The sequence below is a fragment of the Lolium rigidum genome, chromosome 2, assembly GCF_022539505.1.
Source record: "Lolium rigidum isolate FL_2022 chromosome 2, APGP_CSIRO_Lrig_0.1, whole genome shotgun sequence".
In the NCBI taxonomy this organism is placed as follows: Eukaryota; Viridiplantae; Streptophyta; class Magnoliopsida; order Poales; family Poaceae; genus Lolium; species Lolium rigidum.
This window is the reverse complement of record NC_061509.1, coordinates 186,368,761-186,379,743: the sequence shown is the minus strand read 5'-3', so window position 1 is coordinate 186,379,743 and position 10,983 is coordinate 186,368,761. Positions and strand designations below refer to the sequence as shown.

Sequence of the window (10,983 nt, the reverse complement as noted above, 5' to 3'; positions counted from 1 at the left end):
TACCTCATTGTAAAGTAGGAGGCTGTGATGATCTTATGTAACAGAGTCTGTGTGTAATTCTATAGACATGCCTTGCACCCGCATATTTTTCTGTTGTACCACTCTGAGCGATATAATACTAGTGAAGCGGTGTTTCATTGGTGTTATATCAGACTTGCATACTACACCATGCAGTGGTATGTCGGGTCACCACAAATTGTCCTCAGGGACGACCCGAAGAATTGTCCTCAGGGAGGTCCCGAAGAATTGTCCTCAGGGAGGACCCGAAGAATTGTCCTCAAAGAGGACCCGAAGAATTGTTCTTCAAGAAAGAACTCGACGAAATTTTCATCAAGGAGGAACCCAAAAAAAAAGAGAGAGAGAGATGGACAAATCTTCGGGTCCATTGACTCGTCATATTCTTCCGAGCAAGAGCATCGGTGATGAACCCGACAATATAGAAGGATCCAATATATTCGGCTGTCTCATCACGCCCGAGAAAAATATAGAAGAGCCCGTAAAATGGGTCATTGCATCAGCCGAACAAGGCACTCGACAATATATTCTCGGAGCGCTAAAAGTCGCGAATATTCTCCGAATGCCGCAAAACTCGCGAAGGTAAGACCCCGGATCCGTTCTGAGCGGCGTGGCACCGTCTCTGACGTCGGTTTGCTACTTTTTTCCGTATCAACAGATACGAAGAAAAATCCTAACGGATGCGTTAGGTACCCGATAAAACATGACTGGGACTCGACAGAATGGTAAGACCTTAAGCGGCACCTGTCGAGTTAACACCAGTATCCCGGGATCATGTCCAGGGACGTGATCTTGAAGTAGGTTTTGCGGATTGCCACTAGAGCAGTTAACTAGTACCTGATCCGTCAGATGAACTAGCCCCAATTACCATTATCCCTGTACAATATAGATATGGATGTCAAATAAAAATAGCAATGGCCCGGAGTCGATAAAAAGAGGGGCTGCGCCAAGTTGTTTATCGAGTAGTACAACTTGAGCCTATGCCTAGGTGCAAGCACCTGCTCATAGGCTCGGGGGCTACTCTTATCGAGAGTATTGTTCACCCTCCCGATAAGATACAAGAAAGAGGAAAAATTGTGGAGTCAATTACAAGCAAGTTGAGCCTACACCCAAGTGCAAACACTTGGTTGTAGCCTCGGGGGCTACTCCCATCGGGAGCGCTGGTCGCGCACCCGATAGAAAATAACTTTGACAACATCTACGACAATCAAGGTTTGTAGACTCAACTCGATTCTACGACTCGAGTGGAGCCTACTCCCATCGGGAGTGCTGGATTTCATTAAGTCCTCTAACAGGAGTCGATAAAAAGAGGGGCTGCGCCCAGAAGTACCGTCAAATTCTTCATCGAGTAGTACAACTTGAGTCTATGCCCAAGTGCAAGCACTTGCCCATAGACTCGGGGGCTACTCCCATCGGGAGCGCTGGTCGCGCACCCGATAGAAAAATAACTTCGAGAATCGTCGACATTATCTACGCTACACATGATCTTCGACATGGACCTCGCCTTGTATTTTCTTTGACTTCGGAGATGGTTATGCTTGGAGTTTCTACGCAAGTCTTCGACTTCCCTATAAACTCGGGGGCTACTGACATGGGCATACCCTTCGGGTACCCATTATTAGTATACCTGGCTCGGCCCAATATGGAGGAGACCAAATATGGAGAAGGTCCAACAAGGCAACCCGAAGAAATAGTCGACTAGGACTCTTGTAAAATCCTATGCTGGTTGCATATATAAAGCTAGCCAGAGCACCCGAAATAGAGGGGACAACAGATAGACAACATAGCTCCGCCTACGGCGGCACCCTGTAAACACATCTATGATCATATACTGGATTGCTAGCAGCATGTAGGGATCCTCCACCGAGGGGACCCGAAGCTGGGTACGTCGTATGCCTAATCTCGCTCCCGGAATCTCCATCGTCGCTCTCTCCCGAAACCCAAGTCTACAATCCGTAGGCATTGCCGAGGTGATCCCTCGTCACCGACTGCAAAATTCCAACGCAAAATATCCTATATATTGTGAGCTACACAAACAATAACTAACTCTGACAGATTAAAGGATCTGAAAATTTGCCGTTTTTCACTTCTTTAAATCCACAACTTTGCCAATTTGCATAGCCTAAATACAGTGAATTTTGCATTGATATTTTACGAACTAATAGAATACGTCACTGTCTACATCTAGGATTTTTTTTCAAAATTTTGCCATTTTTCACTTCTATAACTCCACAACTTTGCCAATTATGTAGCCCAAAATACTGCGAGTTTTGTATTGATATTTTACGCGCTAATAGAATACATCATTATCTACGTCTAGGATTTTTTCAAACTTTACAATGGAATTTTTGAAAGTTCCCAAAGCTGGATTGCACGATTGAGCGCAGTTGTTCGTCAACTCTTGCTTAAAATGCCTTGTCCAACGCTGATTATCCATGGTCTGGGCAACTGTGAGATCTTTGCCGAGTGCACAGGCTGTATAACTCCGGTTCTGAATTTTTTAGGCGTTGCCCATCTCTCCAAGGATGCGCCCAGAACTTGATTTTGTTTCCGTCGCCGAGGTGAAATCTCACGGAAGCGTTGAAAAGGGCACTGACACGATCATCAACTGGCAAGGGCAGGCCTTGCCAAGGCTTGTTAGGGACCTTACAGGATTTGCCACAGCCATCTCGTTCTTAGCGCTAGACCCCAGGTCATGTTAACTTGCTCTCCACAACACAGCCACCCCGCGCCCAGCACATCTCTCCTTTGTATTCTGCCTGACAAAGCTCGCAAATGATCCAATTTGGTGAAAGGTTCAGAGGCATGGCGGTAAGGATGCACTGGTTCAGGAAACAGAGCAAGATGGCATGGCGGTAAGGATGCACTGGTTCAGGAAACAGAGCGAAGATGGCATGGCTTGGAGCTTCCTGCGGAGTCTGGAGATGGAAATGAGAGCTACTGCACACTGAAATTATCTTCTAGATATTTTTTTGTAATGTTGTATTAGCTGCCTGCATATGTATTTATTTTTTGGGAGTGTGTCTGGGTCTTGTATCATTTGAGAAAACATGCTGAACCTGATCCCTGTTCTGTTTCGTATACTTAGATTTGTGAGTTTATCGAATTATTCAGTTTTTTCTTCGTTCCTATTTATACTTAGGTACATAAATGTTCTTTAAGAACTTTTTGGCTGGAAGTTCATCTTTATGAGAATGCAGCAAGGCCATTGCCCCGTTGTCTGCGTGAGCAAAGTTTCTTGCTTCCCAATAGTTTACCGCTGCAGCTTCAGTTCCTTCATCCACAACTAAGTATTGGTCCAGTCCGAAGAGTACCACCCTAGAGGCCTATAACGCATTCAGTCAGACCCAAACCAGCATATTACTGTGAACATCTATATTAGATATTAAATGAGAATGACATGCTCGATTCTTATCCAATATACATTATTGTGCTCTCATACTCTCATTAGGATATATAAGATAGCAAACTATATTTGGTTTAAATACAGATCTAGTTACAGTGCAAAAGGGAACCTACTGAGGACCATCCATAGAAGAGAAAGAGAGAGTTGCAGCTTTGTCTTGGTTAAAGGTTTGAAACATAATGAGATGTTCTAGAATAGTCTCGGCCAGAACTCTATGTTTGTGTAAAAACCATGAGAACATACTAGCAAAAAACCAGTATTTTTCAGCGGAAGATACTCGTGAATTGTTTTTTTAATTTTTTATAATCTTGCCGGGTGCACGGCCGCACAAATGTTCAATCCTTGTGTTGGTCACTAACAGGCATTATGAAGTTCTCTATTCATAAGTGTGGAAGTTGAGATCCAGGAAATGTGAAAAGTCCCTTCACTAAAAAATTAATATGGATGTTATTCTAGCCTAGCCAGTTTATTACTAAGTAAATGTCTTAAAAATCAAAATATAGTTATAACAATGGCCCGTATATACCCTGGCTCAGTTATTGAAAATTGTCATTACAAGATAGACTAGGGGCTTTACACATAGGAGAGCATAACCTATTAACACACGACATACAACATGGCCACCATAGTAGATAGTATAGTATTCTCTCTTATGAAATAGCTGATGTGCTAGAAGCTAGAACAGCAAGTATATATCTAGTAACATACGAGCTAAGTACCTGATATGTGTAAATTTCAAGAACTAAAAGTGATGTCGATGGAAAGAAATGGTTACTGAAAGTTACCGTATGCAACATCAATTTTATCATAGGCATCTGCAAGAGTGCGTAGCAGTTCTCTTGCGCCATTTTCGTCAATCTACCCATTCTCATTTCAACTCTGGATGTTTCTGTTGGCCTGCACACAAATGTTCTAGTTTGTAGCCTGGTGTTTCAATGGCAATAGCTGAACAAGATACACGTGTTCAGGGAGGTTTGTAGCTGAGGCCTCCAGTGGCAGAACGCTTAGCCTCTTCCTCGGCGAGCACCTTGTGCACCCACATTTCGTCGAACAACTTGGAGGCAGCCACCCATCGAACCCAGGCAGTTCCATCCACGCTGCAGACGAGCGCGCTGTCTCCGGGGTGTGGGTGTGGTGTGGGCTGTGGATTGCTCGGTGGGTACCTCGAAGACGGATGGAAGTCTGGCGCCGTCGTCAATCGTCAGGACAGTGGCGGCGCACGGGACGTCGCAGGGGCAGGCCCATAATTCAGAATACTCTTTTTTCTCTTTTATTAGAACTGGCGGCGATAAATGGCCCACTACCCCGGTCAAAAAAAAATGGCCCACTACAGAAACAGGCCGAATACCACAGTGTATTGCTACTTAGCATTCAGAGAGAATTCTTTATTTGGCACTACCTCAAATTTCTTTTCCCTATTTAACACTGAAAAAGTTTTTATTTCCTATTTAACCATAGGTGTAAATTTCTTTCCTTATACAACACCGCTGTCCATTCTGTTACTCCCTGTCGTCACTTTTATTTTTCTTAGACCACATTACCCTTTCCTCTATCCCTATGCAACCATGGAAAAAAAGAGCAGTGAGCTAGCTAAATGAGTAGCGCAACGCCGTGAGTCTTGCTGGGTTTGTTTGGTAGTCTGGGCCGAGTTTCTGCACCACTGCGCCAGAGAGAAAAAACCACCTGCGTGTTTCAGATGGGCCACGGGCCAGAAAAGACCTGTTGTTTGGTAGCCTATGAAGCCATTTTCTATACCGGATAGAGAAGACATCCCACATTGTTTGATTGCCTGCACATACGTCTTTCTACCCTGTGGTGCAACGCACACCTTATTTGGTTGCAGACATGAGCGTATTATGGTAACCCCTTCTATTTAAGGTGGTGAGGTTACCCAGTAGTGTCAACTGAATAATAACAAATGCAGCAACATTCAGTTCAATCAAAAGGTATTGATAATACACAACAACTAGTTACCCTATTGGGCGATGCATCACAAGTAAAGCAATTATTAATTCGTGATGATCACATGTTCATCACACGAGGGGTTAGTATATACCACCTAGAACAAGTTCATCATTACAGACTGGAGATCAGATTCAAGCCAGTCCTAGCTAAGGAGGGATACTAGACCACCTCTCAAAATCAGTAGATGATGAAGAAGGAGGCAGAAGCACTAATCAGCAAACTGGTTGCGTAGGCAGGTCCTAAGCCAGGTGTTCTTCTCCGATGGCTGCATCTCACGGTACTCGGTATACTCTTCTTTATTGTCTACAAGGAAGTTGTGTACCCTGACCAACAAGTTAGGATGGTATAGCTGCGCCTTATAGACAAACCAAGGCGTGAAGATTGTCTTCATCTGAGCATAGTTCACAATCGAGGTGTTGACATACTCACGATGCCTCGGGTAGCGCTGCAATCCAAAAGAAACAAGTGTTAGGACGAATGACAATGACATAGTGTAAAATCAATGAAGGAACTCAATGAAGCTTATTACCTTCATGTACTCTTCCAACCTCTCTTCATCAGCAAGATAGAAGCAACAACCATCTTCGCTCCACTGGAGAGTGTGGTCGGATTTGATCTTGCGTATGACATTTCACTTGGTCCTCTGTGGTTGTAGACCTGAAGAGTGCGTACATGTATGCCAGCGAATGCAAGAACATCAGCAGCAACCTTCTTCATCTCTGCCTCGTTGAATCCCAGGTAAAGCAATCGCATGTACTCCCTCCGTCCCAAAATATAAGGCGTCTAAGGATTGGTCAAAAGTCAAACATTAAAAACTTTGACCAAATATTTAGAAAAATATATTTACATCTACAATATCGAATGGACATATTAAGAATATATACTTGATGGTGAATCTAGATGTTGGCTCAGTATTGTAAATATTCATATTTTTGTGTATAAACTTGGTCAAACTTAAAAAATGTTGACTTTTTACTAATCCTTAGACGCCTTACATTTTGGGACGGAGGGAGTATTCACGAGCTCAACCAAGCGGTTGATCCCAAACTCAGAATATCTTAGGTAGCCAAACCATGGGACGTCTCGGTGCAAACAGGGAATCAACGAGTAGAAAGCTCAAGGGACCCCAGTGGTATGATCACCCACATGAAAAATACGAGACGAACATAGCTAAGCAGCAGCACATCAACAACAAATGCAGCAACATTCACATCAGTAAGAATTAGCACATCAATGAACTACCACATTCTTATCCGTAAGCATTAGAACATCAATGCATCAACATTCACATCAGTAAGCATTAGCACATCAATGAACTACCACATTCACTAAAAAACAGACCGAATACTGGAGACTAGAGGCCCAATACCAAGGGACAGGGGCGGAGCCAGGATTTAGGCATAGAGCGTGAGACCGAGGCGTGAGTAGGGTCGATTTTTTTATTGTACTAAAATGGCCATGTTCATAGTGGTAGTAACTAATTAATAATGCAACGGCACCTACGAATTGTTTTTCACTTCTGCTATTCAAAAATCCATGCAACTGAAACTTGTAGAGATAGTGGTGTTGCTCATCTTTTTGTGCAATGCTATATCCTGCTTCTTGCGCGATTAATCCTCTCCATAACGCCGACTTCACTAGTTGACTTGCTGTAAAGAGCAAGAGAACCTTGCTGATTTGCCCCCCGAAATTTCCTTCTCCGTTCCTGTTAGCCAGTTCTAGGTGTTGTTTCTTTCTCTGAAACTTCCTGTAGTCTGTACTCCTACATGTAATGAAAAAGCATCTCCGACTGCATTTTCGTTTTTTTTTTCTAGTTTCGCTCTCTCTTTTTTTTGAAAGGAATACGGTAGGGGAAGTTCCTATAGTGATTTCTTTTTTAAATAATAAGAACTCAATTTCTGTGATGACTTAAACCTGGGTGGCTGGATTATACATCCACTTCCCTAACCGAATGAGCTAGGCTCACTTCTTAAACCAGTTCCAAGTGATTCAATTGCCTTACTGTAGAAAAATGATGAGATTATTTCCCAGCTGCGCGCACACACCACAAAAATCGCATGACAAGTTGCAAGTACTTACTCAACGTCAGAAACGAATTGTTGCGGCCACCGCTAGATCACTTCCTGCACCTCATGCAGTAACGTGAGCCTGGTACCCGGACACGCCGCCCGAGCAAACGTTACCCGCGCAAAACTTAACCGCTCTCGTCCACTCGTGCGCCGCCGAACGCCGAACACAAAACCGACGCACTCACCCTCGCACGGATCTCGCCGTCGTCGGCATGGGCATGAAGACCTCGGCGGGCGACGTGGACGTGGAGCTGCTCAAGGCGGTGGCGCAGGCGTGGTACGCGCACTCGGGCAACCCGCGGCCGTCGCGCACCGCGTCGGCGGACGACGACGGCGTGGGCGGCGCGCGCCGCGCGGGCGCCCCGCGATACAGGCCGTCCCGGTTCAAGCTGGAGGCGGCGGCGGCCGTCGCGGCCGCCCAGAGGAGGAGGTCGTGGGACTTCGCGCAGTCGCTGTGGGACACCTACGAGCTCGTCACCATCGCGCAGAAGATCGAGTCCAGCCTCGCCATCATCGACGAGGCCGCGGCCACGCCGCCGCATCGTGCCGTCGCCGGCGAGGGCGCCACGCGTGGGGGAGGAGGAGGAGGGAAGCGGCCGAGGGAAGGCAGGCGTAGCCTCAGGAGCCTGTTCCACCGGTCGTCGTCCAGGAGGTTCGAGGAATCAAGCAGATAGCTACTACTCTCTTCTTGACTGTCCTCTGTTCCATACTTACCTCAAAAACTTAGGCAGTGTCCATGCAATTTACACAGCCATATGTAGCATATTACAGGTGTCCATAGTTCTGTTGTCAAGCACAGCATATTTCCATGCATTTAGATTTAACAGACAAAATTAACATCGGTAGGAATATAGAACAAATGAAGCTCAAGCATAATCCAGTATCACAAGACATAATGATGTATCTGCAATCCATCGATCCGATCTGATCTGAAAAAAAAAATCCAGGTAACTTGGGTGATCGCACCCTACGGTATAACACCTAATCAATGTGCCAACATTTGCAGCTTAGGCAGGAGGATAGAGGCACAGGGCATTCTGATCACAACCTGCTTGGGTAGCCAGTACAGTAGGGGACGCCATTAGGGTAACCTGTGATAGTGGGGGATGTCATTCTGACCATAATCTGCACCTGGGTAGTAGCCAGCATATCCAGTACCACCTCGCGCAACCTGATGGCGTGCCATGGCATGGGCTTCCGCGTAAGGCGCAGCATCGGCGTAATGCCGAGGATGAGTTGCCTGCTGGTGTGCATCCGCAGGCAAATAGGCAGGTGAGTAGATGGCGGCAGATGCAGCCGGAGCTTGTGCCACCCCAGATTGGCCAGCTGGGAGATTGTTATGTGCACTTCCATACGCAGCTTGAGCTTGTGATGTCACATATTGACCTGCTGTTTGTATCAAAAATTAGACACACACTCATAATAATGAGAATCATGCTGCTCACAAGAAGCACTCTTTGAATTGATGGCCAATAATACTTAACAAACCGCGCCTCTATCTTTTTTTTCTTGAAGTTATCATTACTTATTTGGTTAGAACTTCTGGAAGGAATTACAGATCTTGCTCAAACGTATGGTCCATGGAATTTTAAATGAAGGTCATGACTAAATGAAGGGCACTACTACAGCGGCACAACACTATGTGTGACATGTGTCAAAAAAGGGTTTGACATGGTGCATTCATCGGATCTACCTCCAAAATGTTAGGCGGAGACAAAAGCAAATAATGCATGCTGGACCATGTACTACATAGAAGGGAAATATATAGCAGGACTTTTAATTTATATTTAGCATTGCAGTACTTTCCCTGTCAATTTCTCAAATAAATCAGAGCAGGAATGAAATAGACCGCCCTTTCTAGTAGAGAATAAGGGAATTATTAAATCCTTGTTCCTAGTCATACTTTAGTACTTCACCCAACACATGCCAAAACTTTAATTGTTAAATGTGGGCAAGGAAAAATACCTTGTACTCTCATTTCAACATTTTCCATATACGCACGAAACTTGTCAACCTGTTTGGTAATAGCTGTGAGGCCCATTTCCATTGTTTTCATCTGCTCAATTTGCTTAGTGTTTATGTCTCGGCTATACTCAAATTCCATTCTTTTGCAGAAATAAAACAGACAACAGATTAGCAACAACCCCATATGCTACAAATAATGAACTTGATATGCAAAGTGACAAAGTAAAGGAGTGTGAGATCACAAACCGCATAGACTGGTACTCTTTCTGCAACCCATCTAGCTCAGTACACAATTCAGCGAACCTTTTGTTTTCTTTCACTAGTAGTTCAGCCTGCTTCTGTAATTCAACACTTAACTCCTGGTTTTTAGCGCCGAATTTTTGAACAGAACATGCCCTTGCAGCAGTTGCTTCTTCGTTGCATCACGAGCAAGTCTTTAGCCTTTATCTTCCCCAATAGTTTGCACCTTTGCATATCATAAACAGCTTCATGGTCTGATTGGATCCTTTGTATTTCTTTCTCGGCATTGTCCATATACTGGCTCAAATCCCTTATGGCCTGCAAGATGTTGCTGATCCTCTATCACAATTCACAAGGCTTTGTGTATGGAAGAGTAGGCATGTTTGTTTGGAAAGCATAGTGAGGATCGACTTTATCCTCACAGCTATCAATATAGTTCTTCTTTGTTTTTGTACACCGAGAATTTTTGCATTTAGTATCTTACACAAACTATACAAGTGGCACCTGATGATGTCATTGTTGAAGGGGATGATGCTGAAGGCAGAAAGTTCAATGAATTTTTCACCAAACAAGTGCCGAGGTGGCTTGATTGAGTATTAAGGTATCTGACACCGTATGACACTCGGGTGGTGGGATCAGATCTATGGGTCTATCACGGGACGACAAAGAGGTAACGAGATTGGATCTATGAAATATGTCAATGGACAACACTGTTAAGCTTCATGCACTAGCCACTTGAACCAAAAGTCCGAACTGATGGAAAGAGCTAGGCAATCTACTTATACACTTCAAAACCCCCTCTCACGTGTGACATGTGTGAAAAGGCAGATTAGATCTATTGGATATGTCACCAGACAACACTGCAATGGAGAGGTGGGTTTGGATCTATGAGATCTCTCACTGGATGACATAGGATCTATTAGATATGTCACCGGACAACACTGCAATGGAGCGGCGGGTTTGGATCTATGAGATCTCTCACTAGACGACACAGAGGCGACAAGATTGGTCGGTGCGATCGGTTTACTAGACAACACGGGAGCGCAAAGGCACGATTGGATATGTGGGAATGTGATTTGTCACCGGGCAAAACTGGAGCGGAGCGGCGGGGTTGGATATATGAGGGCGGTAGGGTTGGGTCTGTGTTGACAAGAACACACTAGGTTTTAGGGGTAGGATCCGAGAGATCTTTTTAAGGTGCTTATGACCCGATAGAGGGGAGAAAGCGCAGGGAATGAAGGTTTGCCATACTTGGAGTTGAAGTTTAAAAAAAATCTTCGCAAAATTTGCCCTGTTTACTTGTTTGATTTTGAACTTGATATG

General features: G+C 44.7%; 1 protein-coding gene across 1 annotated transcript; it reads left to right on the top strand.

Moving 5' to 3' along the window:
• The first annotated feature begins 7,560 nt into the window (after positions 1-7,560).
• On the top strand, positions 7,561-8,235 carry LOC124687836. The gene has a single exon (XM_047221573.1). It carries the CDS (start codon positions 7,668-7,670, stop codon positions 8,127-8,129), a length of 462 nt encoding a protein of 153 aa, XP_047077529.1. The 5' UTR covers positions 7,561-7,667; the 3' UTR covers positions 8,130-8,235.
• Positions 8,236-10,983: the final 2,748 nt, after the last annotated feature.

What these genes read in the sequence shown, in the direction of transcription:
- LOC124687836 (XM_047221573.1), top strand. Translation starts at nt 7,668, where the DNA reads ATGGGCATGAAGACCTCGGCGGGCGACGTGGACGTGGAGCTGCTCAAG.